Raw genomic sequence first — 19,914 nt, 5'->3', positions numbered from 1 at the left:
AGGCCAATTATTATAGCACTTATTCGGTAAGGCGATACATTTGCTTCATATGATTTACAGATCATGCAGTGTCTGAGTTCTGGCAGGTGTCATGGATGGTATGATGTGTTTTGGTGCTCCTGCCATAGTCCGTGACGTTTTGGGTGTCAAGAAAGGAGTTAAACTGTGTCTCAAGTGCTTCTATATGTTGAACCAATCCTGGGTTTTCATGGTCAGGGGTGCCATGTCTGCATTGGCAATTTAAATAAATGTGGAAAAATACTAGCTGCAGCGTCGTCTTTTATTGTGGCAAAAATAAATGTGGATAAATACAGAAAAAATAGGCAAAAAATAAATATGGATAAATACAGACGGAAATGGCAAAAAAATAAATACCATAAAACCGGGAGCCCTATTTATAATAAAATATAGCATTAGGATTAGGCAGAACGAACAGCTTAGCAGAATCAGCAGTGCAAGCCTCTCACATGTGAGAACACAGAGCAGCCATATTAACACTAGTGCGTAGATGTGACAGACTTCCCTCCAAAACTGCGAGTACGTCATATCACGTGGGTATGACAAACGCATGCGCAGTAGAAATTCCCGCGTAGCATCAGCAATTTTAGATGCAAGCATATTAGTATTAGAAAACACATAAGCAAGCTTCACTCGGATACCCGATGTTGAAGGGAAAAGAAGGAGAATTAGTAAAACAAACATGTTGATTATATAGTTTGGGTTATTCGAGGTTCATGATACAAGCAAGTCAAATTCAAATTCAAAGATAGCTTTATTCGGTATTTTGTCAAAAAAACCATAAAAGCAGACATAAATACAAAATACAAACGTGGGCAGACTAAGTGACTTTCTCATTAAAAACTTATTACAGAAAAACACATCATATAAACAAAGCAGATGAAATTCTTAAGTTGCATAAAAGAGTTCTAAAATTCATTAAAAAGTTCATAAAATTCATACGATCTCCTGGGATACATGTTTCATTTTCATTATTATGTATTATTTGATGTAATTAGGCACAATATAATACATTTTTATCCACAAGGTCCTAATCATTACACATGGTCCCTCTACATTTTACGGCGAAGGTCAAGAATTTTATCGCTGTCACAACGGTAAGTTCATCTTGCAACATATACAGTCTGATGAGTGCAGTTTTGCAATTTCTCAACCCCCATGTCTTTAGCAGTGGTAACAGGTATCTTTTTCTCCCCCACTGATAATACTTGCAGAAAAAAATGCAGCGTATGTTTTGTCAGGTCTCACGGCGGAGGCTAGTCGCGAACCCTGCCTTGAGACGCGATCTGAATCTAAAAAACTACATTTCCCATGTTTCCAGGGTCTGCGCGCGCGACGCCCGTGTGATGACGTCACACGCGCAGAGAACATTACCGGCGAAGGAACAGAAGCGCCCGCCGTTGATTCTGGTTCTGATGCTCATTGCGGTAAGACCACGAGAGTTTCCAGCGTATCCTTTTTGAGATTGTCCCCTGAGCCGGCTGGTGAGTACTTTAGAAGCGTTCAGCTTCTATCTGGGGGTGGCGTCGGCTGGCGCTTCCCATACCTGTGGAGTCCTCGGCTGAGGCTCTTGCTTTTCACCTTCATGTGAGTCGCCGGTTTACTGGCAGCTTTTACAGTGTTTGCTGTTGTTTGGATTTTCGAGTGAGCACTGACTCCGTGAACTGCCATTCTTTGCTCTGGGGTTTACCTGGCTTCCAGACGCCCAGTGCGATTGTTCTTTATTTTATCCTCCTTGCCTACACCTTGTTCAAAGGGGGAATATCGGACTTACCTGCTTAGAGACCTTGTATTCCAAAGGTGCTATTTAACTTTGGGGAATATTGGCAAACTTAAGACATTATTAGTCTTGCTTGGCTTCTGTGTATCTATCACTTCAGGATCCAGGACTTTTATTGTGCTCCTTGTGTGCAGTATTGTGTGTTGTCAGGTGAAGTAACCGGGCAATGCAAATACGGGATTTAAGACAATAACTATTGTCTCCTTTTCTTTACTTCTGACAACAGGGGCTTATGAGCTTCGCCTGGCAGGCTAACTTCCATACTGACCCCTGTTGAAGCCCAAATTTGACATTCATGTTGGTATGTACTTATACTGTTGTGTTTAATGTTCTAGAAACCTTGCTGAGTGAAGAAACTGACCATAGGGTTCTTGTGTTCTAGAATTATCATCAAGTTCAACCTTTTTGATTGCCAGGCAAAGCCTTCCACTTATTCCTTTCCAGGTATACATCATTCACTTCACACGAGGGTGGGGATACAGGTTTCTACTAAGTGCATTGTATATAAGTCTGTGCTTGTCTCATGGTGCCTTGTTCTCGTTTCAGCTTCCCTTCCCCGCTGCTCCCTCCCTTACCTTCCTGATTATCCCTCGCTCGATCATTCCTGTGTGTCTGTTCACATTCAGACCCTGGGGCTGTCGAGAGGTGGACCCCATAGAGCATCGTGAGATTCTGAGGACCATTGGACCTGACAGAATCAACGGCCCAAGACATTCAGTCCTCCCGATTTCACGATACAATGTCCACTATGGATGATATATTAGCAGCCCTGGCGCTGGTCCAAACTGAGTTGCAAGCATCTAGGACAGAGACTGCTGCACTGCAGGCTCAAGTGGATAGGTTGAGTCGTAACCCTTTCAGTGCTGGTACTCAGCAGGCCTCTTCTGTCGTAGTGGAAGTTCCCGCCCCGATCCCCCTAGCCCCTCCAGAACGTTTCCATGGGGACAGCGGCAAAGTGCAGGTGTTTCTTACACAGGTGTTATTGCATTTTTCATGCAAGCCCAAGGTATTTAATACCAATCACGCCAGGGTAGCTTTTCTCATCTCGTATCTAGCAGGAGATGCTGCACAATGGGCAGTACCATTAGTGAAAAGAGATGATCCTTTGTTAAGGGACTGGGAGGCTTTTAGGGCTGATTTTGAGAAGACTTTCAATCGCAGGTCAGCTACACTAACAGCAGACAGGGAGTTGCTAGGACTGAAACAGGGTAATAGAGATTTGATAACCTATCTCAACGATTTTAGAAGGCTTATCGCAGAAACGGATTGGCCGGAAGAAAAAAGACATGCCATTTTCTATAATGGCCTCACCGAGGAAATGAAGGATGTACTTGCCCAGATTGATCCTCAGCCCAGTACCTGTGAGGACATGATCAGCCTAGTCCTGAGATTAGATCATCGCCTGAGTGATCGTAAGGGTGACAATCGAAGAAAGGACCGGTTTACCCCCAAGATACGAGAATCCCAGAGGGTCGGAGGGGGCAAGCCAATCTACACCTGAACCCATGGAAATAGGAGCCGTGAGGTCTCCGTTAACTACGGAAGAAAGGGAGTATAGACGAAAGAAAGGCTTGTGTCTGTATTGTGGTCGGAAGGGACACTTCATTCGGGAATGCCCTAACAGGAACAAAACAAGAACAGTTTACAAAAAGGTGTCTGTGGTGGCAGCTGAACAGGAGTCGGGAAACGAGAAAGCTTGAAGGTGGAGGAAGGGAGTCCTTCAAGTACGTTCATCATCCCTTCATTGGACGGAGTTGAGAGACGAGACGGTCTACATTTTTTTGTGGATGTTAGGCTGGAAGTACAAAAGAAAATAATAACGATAAAAGCAATGTTGGATTCGGGAGCAACCGGGTGTTTTATGGATCATGCCAAGGCCATCGGGTTAGGTCTAGCTCTAGTAGAAAAAGAGATTCCCGAGGCAGTGTATGCAGTGGATGGCAGAAAGTTGGATTCAGGTCCCATTCGACTGCAAACCAGGGAGCTTGGTATGACAATGGTTGCTGAACATCAGGAAAGATTGTATTTTAATATCATTCATGCACCTCAGTATGGGATGATTCTGGGTCTTCCATGGTTGCGTAGACACAACCCCACCATAGATTGGGAAAACCAAACCTTACACTTCACGTCGGATTACTGTCAGCAAAACTGTTACCCTGTGAAATCAGGACCTGCGTCTGGTCTAGCTGGTATACATCACATCGCTACCGCGGCTGAACAGGATGTAGAACTTCCGTTTGAGTATCGTGAATTGGCGGAGGTATTCAGCGAAAGGAAGGCGGAAACATTACCACCACACCGGTCGTACGACTGTCAAATAGATCTGATTCCAGGTGCTAAGATCCCAGCGGGGCGAGTGTATGCACTTACTGAGCCGGAAACCCTACATCTCCGTGACTACTTAGACAAGCTCTTGAAGATCGGTTTTATCAGAGAATCCAAATCCCCAGCAGCCTCCCCGTTGTTCTTCATCCCGAAAGCTAATGGAGAACTCCGCGCTTGTGCAGACTATAGGGCTCTAAACGCCATTACAGTCAAGAATAAATATCCCCTTCCGCTCATCAACGTGTTGTTGGAACAAGTTAAAGATGCCGTTGTTTTTACGAGACTGGATCTCAAGGGGGCATATCACCTGGTTCGGATGCGTTCAGGTGATGAATGGAAGACGGCCATCAAGACCCGTTTTGGACTTTACGAGTACATGGTGATGCCCTTCGGGCTCTGTAATGCGCCAGCTGCCTTCTAGTTTTTCCTAGATGATGTACTCAAAAGATATTTAAATCGTTTCGTTGTTGTTTACATTGACGAAATCCTGATTTATTCCAACAGCACAGAACAACATGTGGAACATGTGAAGACTGTATTGAGAACATTACTAGAACACCATCTCTACTGCAAACTCAGCAAGTGTGAATTTAATTCTACATCGGTGGAGTTTCTAGGGGTGGTGCTCACTCCTCATGGTCAGGAAATGTCTGAAAGAAAGGTCCTAGCAGTAAAGAACTGGCCCATACCCAAGTCCGTAAGGGACATTCAATGTTTTATCGGGTTTGCGAACTTCTATCGTCGGTTCATTGAAAACTTCTCAGCAATGGCCTCCCCAATGACAAGGTTATTGAGAAAGAAGGTGCCCTTCGAATGGACGGATGATGCACAGAAAGGTTTCGATGACCTCAAGAAGGCTTTTGTTTCTGCTCCGGTGCTGGTGCACGCGGATCCCAGTAAACCGTTTATCGTAGAAGCGGATGCTTCTGACTCTGCGGTAGGAGCAGTATTGTCCCAACGTCACTCTGATACCGGCCAGTTACATCCTGTAGCTTACCTCTCTCGCACCCTGAATTCGGCGGAGCAGAATTATGTGATTGCTGAAAAGGAGCTGTTGGCAATAAGAACCGCTTTTCTGGAATGGAGACATCACTTAATGGGAGCAAGACATGTAGTAACTGTGTTTACCGACCACCGTAATCTGCAATACATGACTGCTGCACGCCATTTAACACCTAGACAAATGCGTTGGATGATGCATTTTGCAGACTTCGACTTCATTGTCACATTCCGACCTGGAAAGGATAACAGAAAGGCGGACGCTTTATCAAGGCAATTCACCAAGACAGAACAGATCGACGCAAGGGAGGAGTCCATAATCGACCCAAAGAAGGTGATCGGTGTCACATGTACCCAGATGTTCCTCAGAAGTGTAATTAGAAACATCTAGAATGATGCATGGAAGAAATGGTTGAGTGAACACAACGAGTGGAAGATGGTTCAGGGTCTTCCGATGAGACAGAGACAGCTGTTGTTGCCCCTCCAAACCTTAAGAAAGCAAGTGTTCCAGTGGTGCCACAGTGCGCCGTGTGCGGGCCATAATGGAATCAGTAAAACCCTGGAGAGAATTCTAAGACAGTTTTGGTGGCCTAACATTAGGAAGGACGTGACTGAGTGGGTGGCTGAGTGTCCTATCTGTAGTCAAATGAAGGTACAACACTCTAGACAGGCGGGATTGCTACAACCACTTCCCACTCCTGAGTTGCCTTGGGAAAAAATTTCCATGGATTTTGTGGTGGGCATGCCGAAAGATCAGGGGTGCACTGCAGTTCTGGTGGTGGTTGACTATTTAACCAAAATGGCTCATTTCATCGCATGTAAACAGGTTCCTTCCGCTAGCTTGTTAGCCGGACTTATTCTCACCAACATAGTAAGGCTACATGGGTTACCCCGAGTGATAATATCAGATAGAGGCAGCCAGTTCACAGCAAGGTTTTGGAAGACATGGTGTAAAGCTTTAGGAATAACATCCAGTACCTCCACAAGTTTCCATCCTCAGACCGATGGGCAGACTGAAAGGGTCAATCAAACGCTGAAGCAGTACCTGAGATGCTATGTTGAGGTCACTAAGGAAGATTGGGTAGATAGATTATGGCTAGCTGAAATAGCCTATAACAGTGCAGTACATGGTTCCACCAAGACCGCTCCGTTTTATTGCACCTATGGTTTCCATCCTAATTTCTTGCCATTTCACCATCCTGCATCAGCCACCCCTGTCCCTGAAGTACAGGAAAGACTACAGATTATTCGTAAGACATGGCAGCATGTCAAGAGCCAGTTACGGCAGACCAAGGCGAGGTACAAGAACTATGAGGACAAGCACAGACAAGCAGGGCCCGTATACAAGGTGGGTGATTACGTCTGGTTGTCCACCAAAAACATACGCTTTAAGCGTTATAGTGTGTTCAACCCCAAATATATAGGCCCGTACAAGATTATCAAGCTCATTAATCCTGTGGTGGTTAAACTGGCTCTGCCATCTTCCTTACGCATTCATCCTGCCTTTCATGTGTCTTTGGTGAAACCCACGCGAATGCACAGAAAACTGGTGCCTGCTGAGGTTGTCGTAGATAACGAAGAAGATTATGAGGTGAGAGGAATTGTGGACTCTAAGATTTACCGCACCAGATTGTGGTATTTGGTGGCTTGGAAGGGTTATGGTAATGAAGAAAATTCCTGGGAACCTGCATCCAATGTCCATGCACCCAAGTTTGTGAAGTTGTTCCATCAACGCTTCCCGAACAAACCATGTCTCTGTCAGTGTTCTTCGGGAGAGGGATGTACTGTCAGGTCTCACGGCGGAGGCTAGTCGCGAACCCTGCCTTGAGACGCGATCTGAATCTAAAAAACTACATTTCCCATGTTTCCAGGGTCTGCGCGCGCGACGCCCGTGTGATGACGTCACACGCGCAGAGAACATTACCGGCGAAGGAACAGAAGCGCCCGCCGTTGATTCTGGTTCTGATGCTCATTGCGGTAAGACCACGAGAGTTTCCAGCGTATCCTTTTTGAGATTGTCCCCTGAGCCGGCTGGTGAGTACTTTAGAAGCGTTCAGCTTCTATCTGGGGGTGGCGTCGGCTGGCGCTTCCCATACCTGTGGAGTCCTCGGCTGAGGCTCTTGCTTTTCACCTTCATGTGAGTCGCCGGTTTACTGGCAGCTTTTACAGTGTTTGCTGTTGTTTGGATTTTCGAGTGAACACTGACTCCGTGAACTGCCATTCTTTGCTCTGGGGTTTACCTGGCTTCCAGACGCCCAGTGCGATTGTTCTTTATTTTATCCTCCTTGCCTACACCTTGTTCAAAGGGGGAATATCGGACTTACCTGCTTAGAGACCTTGTATTCCAAAGGTGCTATTTAACTTTGGGGAATATTGACAAACTTAAGACATTATTAGTCTTGCTTGGCTTCTGTGTATCTATCACTTCAGGATCCAGGACTTTTATTGTGCTCCTTGTGTGCAGTATTGTGTGTTGTCAGGTGAAGTAACCGGGCAATGCAAATACGGGATTTAAGACAATAACTATTGTCTCTTTTTCTTTACTTCTGACAACAGGGGCTTATGAGCTTCGCCTGGCAGGCTAACTTCCATACTGACCCCTGTTGAAGCCCAAATTTGACATTCATGTTGGTATGTACTTATACTGTTGTGTTTAATGTTCTAGAAACCTTGCTGAGTGAAGAAACTGACCATAGGGTTCTTGTGTTCTAGAATTATCATCAAGTTCAACCTTTTTGATTGCCAGGCAAAGCCTTCCACTTATTCCTTTCCAGGTATACATCATTCACTTCACACGAGGGTGGGGATACAGGTTTCTACTAAGTGCATTGTATATAAGTCTGTGCTTGTCTCATGGTGCCTTGTTCTCGTTTCAGCTTCCCTTCCCCGCTGCTCCCTCCCTTACCTTCCTGATTATCCCTCGCTCGATCATTCCTGTGTGTCTGTTCACATTCAGACCCAGGGGCTGTCGAGAGGTGGACCCCATAGAGCATCGTGAGATTCTGAGGACCATTGGACCTGACATGTTTGACTGGTTAGATAGATCGTCGCACGGGCATTTTATCAGGTTAACAGACCAATCATTTGGAGCAGGGAATGTTATTAACCTATAAAAAGACTCAGTCCTCATTCGTGTCAAAAGCATTCTATGGTAGCACGAATAGGTTGGCGCCAGATATGGATGAAGGCCCAAACCATGAAGGATGCTACGGTGGGCTACAATGGTGGACTTATTCCCATCTAGATACCATCTCCTTTCCTCCAGTAAGTCAAGGCATGCCACTTTTAAAGCTTTTTTTGATATTCGTGAGCATGATGTGGGATTTAGATAGAGGTCTGGTTTACCAATAGAGTTCAAGAACTTTTTAACATAGGCTAACCATGGCTGTTTACTAGAAGCGGATTGGTTTAAACAGTCTTGAATTACTTCCCTATTGAAACCTGTATCTTCACATGTCCAGATCTTAAACCACAGCATAACTGGCGCTATCTTTATCAAATCGGTGATATGAACTCTATCAAGTTCGTTATGGCATATGGTGGTAGATGTAGAACGAGGGACTGATAAGAGGTGCCTCAGGAAAGCATTTTCCACTGTTTGTATTTGTGTGCAATCTGCCAGTCTCCAGATGCCAGCCCCATATACAGCAGTGGACACACATTTAGCTGCGTAGATCTTGAGTAATATATCTACAGGTTTCCCGCCCAGTCTTTTAGCAAATTGTTTAACAACACCTATCGTGCGAGAAAAGGCCAGGTTCCGGGAGGTTATTGCTGATGACCATGTGCCCCTATTATTGAAAATGATACCTAGATAAGAAAATGTTTTAGTCGTGGCTATCTTTGTATTATTGACAAAGGTTTTACAGTCTGGTATGTTTTTCCTCATAGTACATGACATTGTGAATGTTTTTCCCACGTTTATTTTTAGACCTCTAATGCTCATAAAAGTTGAGAATCCCGTTAGGGCCTTCTGGAGACCCAGCTGTGTGCGAGCCATGATCACCGCATCATCAGCGTATAATAGTAGTGGTACTGAAATGCCATTTATTTTAGGGTAATCCACTACAAGATCATTTAAAAAGACTGCTACCTCATTAATGTATAAATTAAAAAGGAATGGCGCAAGGATGCAGCCCTGTCGAACACCCTTTTCTATTGGGAATTTTCTAGTTCGCTCTCCGTTTTTGCCATATCTGACCGTGGCACCTGCATCTTTGTACAATTCCTGTATAAAATATAGAATGTTTTTATCTATCCCCAATTTAACCAAGGTTTTCCATAGCACACTATGGTCTAAACAATCAAAAGCCGAGGTTAAATCGACGAATGTTAGGAACAAATTCCCTTTTTTTACTCCAATATATTTGTTCATTAATAGGGCCAGGTTTAAACCCTGCTCTACAGTGCCTACACCAGTTTTAAAGCCATATTGGAATTTCGAAAGAATCCCCTTGCTCTTGGACCAGGTTTGTAACTTAGTTAACAACACTCTACCTGCGACTTTCATCAAGGTGTCTAGCAAGGAAATAGGGCGATAGCATTTTGGGTCCTGCCTGTCCCCTTTTTTAAATATTGGGATTACTATAGCTTCGTGCCATGTGTCGGGAAAACCTATTTTACTATACGCATTTATTACATTTGCTAGTAGAGGAGCCCAAAGATCTACATTTTCTTTAAATAAATCAATGGGAACTCCATCTGGGCCAGGGGCCTTTAAATTAGCACTCTGGGTAATTGCTTGCTCAACCTCTAGAGGGGTAATAACTACATTTAATGGGAAACTACCTTGCGTCAGTGCATGTTCCACCTGCCTGATATTCAAATCATCTTGTGGGGTCGTTACTATTAAATCTTTCTTATATAGGGAGGTGAAGTAATTAACCCAGACATCTTCCGTTATGGCTATCTCCATAGAGTCAGCCTTGCTATCGGCGAAGAAGGGGGCATTAATTTCTTTCCAGAAAGAGATGTTATCCCGTAAGGCACTTGCCTTTATCAGGGCTTCCCAGGCTTGATTTTTCAGTTCGTCCTGTCTACTTCGAAGGGTCTGCTTATAGGCTCGCCTGGCATCCTTAACCAAGCTACTGTCTTTTGGGACAGTCTTTAATGCCTGTAGCAGATCTTTATGGGCTTTGGTACAGGCGGAATTAAACCAGCCGCATACTCTCCTTTCTACCCCTATCTTTTGTTTTTTAGTTAGCTTGTCATTTATAGTGGCAATTATCCTATCATAAGCCACTATAATTAGCTGGGGATTAGTATTAAATTCTAAGCAGGTCGAGAATTGTTTCAATTCTTTCTGGACTAAGTCCTTCAAGAAATTTGTGGAGTCAATTTTCGCCCATTTTATGACGTATCCATTTTTCCTTGCCAGCGACACCGAGTGACCGTGAAGGATACTAGATGTACTTGTTGTAAGGCTCCCGGGCTTTCCTACAGAGATACTGGCGCTAATCGGAAAATGATCACTTAATGCCAGATCTTCCGTATTAAACTCCTCCAAACAGCCCTGGTTCCTATTTAACACTAAGATATAGTCGATTACAGTGCCTGACCCTCGACCAAAAAAGGTTGTCTGAAATGCTACAGGTGGCTCACAGAGTTTGTTAGCAAAACCCAAATCCCAATCATGCATAAGTTGGTTTAACATGTTACCCAGGGTAGAATGTTCAAAATGTGTGGTGGGATCCCCTCTTAGATTATAAATGCCACAATTTTTTGTGGCACTATAAGGACATAGATGACAATTAAGATCTCCTGCTATGAGGGTACAATCTGCGTCCTGCCCGCCTCTCTTAAGCATTGTAGTGAGCTCAACTATTAAGGCTTTGAGATCTGCTTTTGGCATGTTAATATACATGTTAATCAGAAAAAGGGACCGCCCATTTACTTTGATCATAAGTCCTTGTAGTGATCTACCTACACCTACTTTGTATCCACTCGCCTCATGTGTGGTCAGTTTTGTATTACACAGATTAGAGACAAAAATACACAGACCCCCAGAGCCTCTGCCTCGATTTCCCTGTATCGACGGAATATAGAAGGTGCTAAAGCCCTCAATATGGGTCTCCTCCTGATCCCAGCACTCCTGTAAGCAAATTATGTCCTGCTTTTCCATAAAGGTTAAAAATAACTGGTCCCTTGATTTTTTATTTAGCCCTGCAATATTCCAGGAAGTTATTTTTAAATTGGATTTATGTGAGCTGGCTTCTGCCGTCAGCGTCTGAGGAGTTAACATCTCAATGCCCTCTACACTATGTTCTACCTCCTTTTGGGTTTGTATTGTCTCCCGCAAACTTGTGAGTATACTCCCACCATTAAATTTCTCTTGGGCTAAAGATCCTTCCCATCTTAAGTCCTTAATTAATTGATCTGGTAATTGCTGGCCTAGTAATAGTGCTTCACCCGCTGGGGAATCGGGTATATTCCCTATTGGCAGGATATTAACGTTGAGAATCTGGGGATCATCGTTGCGGGTCTCAGCCAAGCAAGTCACTTTTCGTGCGAATCCTTGCTCCATCAAATGTATTGATTTGTTAATCAGGCTCAGATGTGGAGCACCAAAATCATTAGGGAATTTACACTGCTTCCGGTCCATGAAGAGAAGCTCTTTATAGTCTCAGAACTTGTCACTAAGAAAACCACTAACAATGGCATCAGTTTATGCAGACAAAAGTAAACGCATTTGGAAGTAAAAAGCTAAAGTTATATGCTAGAGTCTAGCATATTGCTGTAGCGTCCTCCCCAGCCTGGGAATTCATCAATGAGTACCTCACACACAGAGATTAGCATAACAAGACTATAGTCTTCTATGGGTAACCGCAAACTCAAAATTCTAAACATGCATTCACTGCACTACTCTCCGATGATGCTTACGTTACAGTTCTATGGACTCCATCAGTAGCTCCAAGGGTGCCACTATTTCAAACACATATGACACTACAAATAGTTTTCCCATAAGAAATTAAAAACACATTTCGGAAAGCTCTGAATTTCCATTCACATCTCTATTTTTGTATATTCAGGTTGTTAGTGGATTAAGAACAGTAATTTAAAGTTTGTGTATGTGCTTGACGTATAAGTGTTCCGGATGTTTGATATATTGTTTCAAGCTTCCAACAGCAGTGATTGCTTAGACCGAATCCCGGTTTCTAATAGTAATTCAATGCAGTCCAGAGAAGTCAAAGTCTCCGTTGTTGTAAAGTTCCGTTGCCATCTAAACCACATAAAATGTTTTAATAAAAAAAGACTACGGTGTGACAGCGGTCACTGCGGTAATCGTTTGAAATAAGCAATGAAACTACATACCCCATAATTCTTTGGTGCTTTGATTGGCAAGCGGAGACGTCAGAGACTAGGAGGGAGGTTCAAGGCGGTGGCTTCCGTTGTCACAGCATCTGATTGGCGAAGCAAGCTTGCTTCTCTATTTTTGATTGGTGAAAGATCCAGACACGTCACAATCCCTTCGCAGACGTATAAGCAGCTGTTGCTGCCCAATTTTTCGGAGAGTGTCGCCATCTGAAGTAGAGAGTGGAGCCGGAGACATGGAGCTGCTTCCCAGACGCGTAGGCCCCTTGTTACCCCTTCAGTCCGCCGAGTGCGGCAGTACGCCCAGTCTGCTGTGCAGAGAGTCTGGGGGAGACCAGTATTTCAGGGCTAGGGAGCAGGTAAGATCCCGAAGGGGTTTTGCTTATGCGAGTTAAACTGACGGGGGTGAGTGAGTGGGTGGGGTGGGGTGGGGGGAGAGGGGGTGTCGCTTTGACAAGTTTAACTGAGGATCAGCACCGTCCCAGACCCACACCCGAGCTGCGCCCAAAAGTAAATCCCTGGGGAGAGTCCTGGACTATAAGCATAGAGCGACCACCCCCCCCCCCCCGTCAATTTAACTGGAACAGCACCCAAGCCAAGTCCCTCAAGGTCTGGACTGCACCCCTCTCCGCCACCATCAGGGTTAACAATTTCCGCATCTTGAAAAGCGTGAATGGCTAGTAACACCCCTCCCCCCTGTAGAGTAAGGCCCAGGGCTAATTACCTTCCGTCGGTGGGGGAACAAGACTACCCCCCCCCCTTGATTTAGACACACAACCTCGAAGCCTTTCTGAGCCACATACTGTACTCTAGTTAGCCCAATCCTACGTTTTAGCAGCCCAGCTCTGCATAATCTCAGAAGCAACACATTTGACTCCCTTTCTTTGCTCCCGTTTACAATTGCTCCCCCGCAACCCTCATCGATCTCCAGTGATCCGGACCCTTAGGGCACCTATCACCTGCATATCAATAAGTGGCCATAACATTAGCCCCAGGTTTATAGGTGAGACCCCATGTTACCCTTGAAATAAAACGAATCGGGTGTACCCCAAAACTGGCGGTGATGTATAGAGGTGTTTTGAGCGGAGACGGATTGTGAACATCATTGTTACGCTCTCAGTAACTTTGAGCATTTGGGTTTGCCATTGGACATTATGTTCTTGGGGCTGCCCTGTGAATGGGGGCCATAAAATGGGCGTGATAGATTTGCGGACCACGGTGCATTGGCTAATCTGTGAAGTGTTAATTAAGCCGGTACACTGGAGGCATGCAGTGAGTGCATCATATATCGGTATAACTGAGGGAACAGTATTTATGTACAGATATACCTAGCATCATCAGAGACATAATTTCTCAGCTGAATATATGCCTTTACTTTTGTGCGTCCAAGTCTTCCTAGGTCGTGTGTGTGTGTTTTTTTTGTTGGTGGGTATTCCAGAAACTTCTTCAGTTTCCCTGACCCGCAAGGACATGCCCAGGCAGCCCCTAGGCACCAAGGGAGCCTGGCTTGTGGGGGCGCAGACGCTGTTATGACCCCGCCCATTCGTGGCTGGAAAGGTGACTACAGGACAGAAGGCGGCAGCCGAAGAGCAGTACTGGTCTCTTTGTGTCATGGGAGTGGCTTTTGTGTTGGACGAACACAACCAGTGAATGCCCTCTCTGCTGGTGATAGTCTGGGGTATAAGGAAGTGACCGCCAGGAACATGAAACGTCTCTCATTAAACCGTTATGATTTATATCGGCCTGGTGATAAGTTTCACTATAAAACCTAGGCAACAGACGTCAACACGCATAGTAGTATTTAATATTCGGGGTTCCTAAATATGTTTGTCTGTCTTTGGGCTCTTAACATTTAAGTGTTTCCCCTTCCTTTGTTTAAATCACCCTACTTTTCATTTACGATATTATTCTTTTGGAACATTTCAAGATACGTGGTGTGTTTAATTCGGAGTTGCAGGTCAACGGTTAAGCTGGGGATAGTCCCAAGATGTCTATTTCATGCTTTTACATTAGTGTTGTTATTATGTGGCTTGGGAGGGCCACCTTGTGTTGTAGAGTTGAGTAAATTCTGCTTCTAGAAAAGACCACCTATGTTAGGCAATGCAGAACATTTTGTGATAGTATTACTTAATTATTTTGTCACTTTTACACTTCTTAACACTGTCTAGACATTGGTTGCACTTAACTGGTACTAGTTTAACATTTAACCATTAACACAGCCAATGTGGGCTGCAACCCTGTAACGACAAAGCGTTGATAATTAGGGTATTTAAAAAAAAAAAAAACTATATTGAGATAAAAAAAAATAGCAATAAGCAACAGGTTCCCAGTTAAGCTTTGCAAAGGGCCTTCCACTGCACAGCAATGCGCATCACTGTTTTTATTAACTTCTGGACGGTTTGAACCAGAAACAAAAAAATGGATTAAAATCTGCAAATTAAACAGCAGATGACGGATTGTGTAGTAAATCTACAAGTCAGTACCCTAGTTAAGGGATGGGCTAACCTGCAAGCTCCACTTTGTATCGGGCTTCGTCCCCAGCCAGCAAAAAAGAAATGAACAGTAACTCACGTCTGCATGGTGCTGCTTACCCTTTTCAAACAGACCAGTCCTCGTTATTTAGAGCAACTATACTAATAAATGCACATTCACACACAGTACTACACTGCAAACTTGTTTTCCATGTTATGACAGTAGAATCAAACTGATATGATAAAAATATTGTGTGTAATACTTTACACTGGAAAAGCTGGCCTAACCGCCCGAGACACTACAATTCACAGATTTCATTTAACCTCATTCATCTGGGATTTTGTGACAGGTGAACTTTGAAAATGTCATGTATATAGCTTGGATGCAGCTGTGATTGCCAATATATTGTTACTAATCTTGTTACGCGGTATAAGGCTAGGCATGGCACAATGGTGACCATACTAAATTCTTAACCTCTTGTAAGGCTTCCCCCGACCCCCGCCCCCCTCCTCCCCACTCAACACAGTGCTCCCTGATGCAATGTACTTATCTTTACTGAACACTGATTGGTGAAAGACTTAGACATACATGTCTGGTTCAGGCCTGCGGGATACACAGGCCTGAAGCCGACTCTTTCTCCCACAGTGCTGTTAAAAGAATGGTTATCACACTTAAATGGATACCGACCTGCGCACGTCTCCTTTTGGTATCAGAACCCTTCCCACAGTTACTTCTTACGCTATTTGACCTAAATATTTTACGGTGCTATAGCCCTGTACTTCACACAATGACAACTCTGAACTGAACTCCCTCGGTCTTTACTTCGACTGGTATGCCTGAATTGGCGCGACACTGCATGGGTTTTTCAGCTCACCCCGTTTTCGCTGTGTCATGTGATGCCGGCTTTTCCATAGATGACGGTGTGGGGAAAAATCGCTTGCGATACATAGAGATGCTGTGGTTATGTCTGTACTCCTATGTAAATACCAGAATAAGTTGTTTTGACTGCGTGTTTTTAGAGCCAGTCCATAGATACCTGCCAATTATTTCGAACAGGAAAGTGGGCGGTTTTAAAAGCAAATCGGGGTAATGTCTTTTTCCCTTTGACTTCTAATGAAGCAGAGGCAATTTTAAGTGAACAGCTAGAATGAAACCATGCTTCAGCCATTTTAGACTTGAAAAATCGTGAGTCTCCTGTCTGAACCGGGTCTGGTATGTTTGCTAGTCTGGGGTAAGAGGCGACCGGCGCGCTTGCATCAACAGCGGGAGAGATTGCATCGCTGGCCCCGTCGCAGGAGTGACGTCATGGCCCTCTCCCAGCCCGTCCTTCGCCTCCCGCCGAGCCCCCGCTCCTATTTATAAGTCACTGGCTGCCCCCGCGATCTCTGCAGAGTGAAATCCAATGGCCGTCTTACATCAGAAACCGGTTTCTGATGCAAGGCAGCCTGTCAGGCCAGCAATAAGGAGGGCATGTCGTGTACAGACGAGACCCGAGGCTGCCACTTAACAGGCACTGTGGACCTTCTGGTCTAGGCCGGCATGCTGGCGAGCCAGGTCGGCGCCCATAGCAACGGTCTATTGACATTTAACGTTCAGGTTCCATCACCATTCTCTAACAGTTAATGGCTTTGAATATAGAAGCGGACATTTATCCGTGCCCCCCTTAAATTCGAACCGTTGGTGATGTGGGTAACGTAAGCATCGCATAGTGTTGGTTGTGTTGCTTAACTTCACTTCGGAGGGAGTTCTCGTCAAATGCTGTAATGCTCAGCGTATGTTCCACTGTTTTGTATGCTCGTTAAGTAGAGTTTGCCAGTGTCTGAGCGCTAGTGACTGAAATGTGATTGCCCCAGGCAGCTTTTCACTAGGTGCTCCGAGTCCTAAGCTGGAAGATCGCGATAGGGGAATGATAATACGATGGATATTCAAATATAGCTGGTCTCTAACGGACTTGTCCCTACCAGAGCTCTATTCTCCCACAACCGTCGGGTTCGTGACGAGTGCATTGTCTCTATTCAATCTCGGGTGTCCGACAATAAATACATCAAGTGTGTAAATATTGTGTCAGTGTTGGCGTTTGGGGTAGTTAGTAGAATAGAATATGTATGCTGTATTTCAAGGTAAACTTTCGAGCTGCAGTGATCCCAACGTAGTGTTTTGACGGAAATAGTCGAAAAATATATGTAGTACTTCATTTTTATAAACCAATTTACCACTTCTTGACTCTGCTCCACGCCTAGGACCTCGATCGTCACAGTTTAGCTGCATTCCTAAAGTGTTGGTAGTAGAAGGGTGCATTCACCCCCTCACCGAGTTTTTGTTTTCGTGTTGGTATCGGTTTCCAGTAAATTGAGCATTTGTGAGGAAGAACTTGTTCAACCTCGTGCGTGTGCACGTGAATCTTGAGCACTGGAGCCAGAGGCTAAATGTAATCCATTAAATTGTACAATTAATAAGTGGAATTGGAGGCGTATTTGGCTGGGCTGCTGTGTGCCAGGAAGCTGGGTGAATCTGTTGCATCAGCTTCCAACCACGCCCCTTCCACTGCTGCTTGTTACGGGAGGGAGTCTGGTAGTTTATTATGAGCACTGATTTTTGATGCTAGTCCTGATGGTTAAAGGAGCATGAAGTGGAGGGTAGGTTGGAGCAATGTAAGAAGTAAATTCATGTACTTTGCAGTTAGGGTATTGGACTATCGTGAGGTCCCTGTAAAGTACATGTAAGTGTATCATTTAAATAAGTTGCATGGCACGCTGCGGCGCGCTCATGCATTCTTTTGTGTTTATGTCACATCATCATTTCTCTTGTATTCCAACATGCTGCACGCACTTCTGAAGAGAATGTTTCTCTTCAAAAGTGCGTCCCTCGTGTCATGCTGGACACTGTTGTGTATTAACCGTACCTGAGTCAGTTTCTCCGCGGATCCGTTCCTGGCAAGCTGCGCTCCTGTGATCTGCTGTTCAACTTACAATTAAACTATTGTTTAATGGTTTATACTGCTTCATCCTCATTGCCTACTTACTTTACATATTGGCGACAAGGACCTCTACGATCCCGGCATTTCTAACAGCATTTCACCATTTTTGCGCATTCTCCTGAAAAATACCTGCATCTGCATATGCGCTTCGCTTCAAAACCTTCGCTTTCCTTCTCTGATACCGGAAACCTCGTCATCACACTACGCTGCAGTGAGTTTTGAGAAATTTATTCATTTTTGTTCACTCCTGACAGCCTACTGGTTGATTCCTCGAGCGCTTTCCAACGCGGATGACATCATTTACCTACGTCATCACGCTCACGCTCTGGGGGCCATTTTGTTTCACTCGTTTCCATGACAACATTTACCGAGTGATTTTCGAGTCTGTTTCTTCACTTTTCAACAGCAAGCGCATCGAATAAAAAGGTATTTATTTAAAAAAAAACTTAAGACTTCAATACAGTTACTTCTTTCACTTTATATACTGTACTAAGAATTTTTTTTTTTTAAAAAAAAAAAGAAAAGACCTTTTACAAAGCTTTCTATTTACATTATGGCCACTAATCAACAAATTGTATACTTGAACCATTTTTTACCTAATCCTGGCAAGCCAAAAGAGTCATGGAAATTGTGGTTCATTGGTTTTGAGAATTACCTAGTGGCAATTGGTGCAGATGAATACTCTGCAAAAAGGAAGCTAGCTATTTTATATAGCCATTTGGGAACTGCTGGAAAAGAAATTTTCAACAACCTTCCTTTGTCTGTACCTCCATCAGGAGATGGAGAAGGATGGAATGTTTTTACCGATGCAGTCTTAAGATTGAATAAAAAGTTTATTGATCAGCCCAGTGTTATGATGGAACGTTTCAACTTCATGAAAAGGAAACAACATCAAGATGAGTCTGTAGAGGACTTCATCTCTGTTTTGAGAAATTTGGCTGCAGAATGCAATTTTGGAACATATCTAGACACTGTTTTAAGAGACCAGTTCGTCTACAACTGCTATCACAAAAAGATTCAGGAGAGGATTTTAAGTTGTCGTGATCCCACATTAAATGAAGTGTTGGACATGGCCAAAAGCGTAGAAAGGTCGATTGTCTCTTCGAGATGCATCACCGATGGAAATCTTCTTCAACATGAAAAAGATATACAAATTAATGCTGTTCTTCAAAAAAACTCATCATTTAAACCTTTTCAAAAGAAATTTAATTCTTATTGCTTTAGATGTGGGTCAAAAAGTCACCTTAGTAACAGCCCCACATGTCCTGCGTTGGGTAAAAAATGTACTTTTTGTAGCAAAATTGGCCACTTTAATATTGTTTGCAGAAACAGGAAAGGTGTTCGAATCAATAATCTTTCTTCTGTTGAAGATCCTAATGTAAATGTTTCCAATGTTGAAATGTCTTTCTTGCAATCTCCATTTGATGATCTTCACATTAACTCTATTCAAAATGTTGATTCTAACCTGTCTATTCCTGAAAGGAAAATTCTCTCCATTGATTTAGTTGAGCTTGATCTAGACACTACACTTGTCAAAGACCCCACTTGCTGTGTAATTGTTGATGGTGTAAAATTAGACATGATGGCAGATTCAGGGGCACCTGTTACCATCATCTCTAATACCTTATTTGATGAAATCTGGAGCAAGAGTGTATCTTTATCTCCTCTTGACATCATTCCCAAAGCCTATAACAAGAAACGTATTGACATGTTAGGATATTTTATTTCAAGAATTGAATGTTTAGGTAGGTTTACTAATACGAAAGTATATATTGCCATTGATGGAAAACTTATTGTTGGATGGCAAGATTTGGCTAGAATGGGTTTGAAATTGGTTCCTGGTTCTGACACACCAGTCCAAATCAATGAAACCTCAATTTTTAATGTAATTCATGAAGAAGACTTGGAGATTCAGAATTTAATATCTGAATTTCCGGAGGTTTTCAAAGATTCCGTGGGCTACATCAAAGATTTTGAGCATCTGATCAGATTGAAACCCAATGCCATTCCCGTCTGCCATAAACTGAGG

General features: G+C 43.8%; 1 protein-coding gene across 2 annotated transcripts in view; it reads left to right on the top strand.

Moving 5' to 3' along the window:
* Window positions 1-12,617: 12,617 nt before the first annotated feature.
* Window positions 12,618-19,914, top strand: part of SESN2 (sestrin 2) — a 57,577-nt gene continuing 50,280 nt past the window's right edge. Inside the window, exon 1 of one of the 2 annotated variants that reach the window (XM_086957590.1) lies at window positions 12,618-12,795. In XM_086957590.1, coding sequence (XP_086813716.1) covers window positions 12,673-12,795 — 123 coding nt within the window. In that variant the 5' untranslated portion in view covers window positions 12,618-12,672. The remainder of the gene's footprint in view (window positions 12,796-19,914) is intronic. The other variant, XM_086957591.1, reaches the window with a different exon arrangement.

This window comes from Lissotriton vulgaris, chromosome 2_1 (genome assembly GCF_964263255.1).
Source record: "Lissotriton vulgaris chromosome 2_1, aLisVul1.2, whole genome shotgun sequence".
NCBI classification, from domain to species: domain Eukaryota; kingdom Metazoa; phylum Chordata; class Amphibia; order Caudata; family Salamandridae; genus Lissotriton; species Lissotriton vulgaris.
Note: the sequence above shows the minus strand (reverse complement) of the source record. Positions and strands in the feature narration are given on the sequence as shown.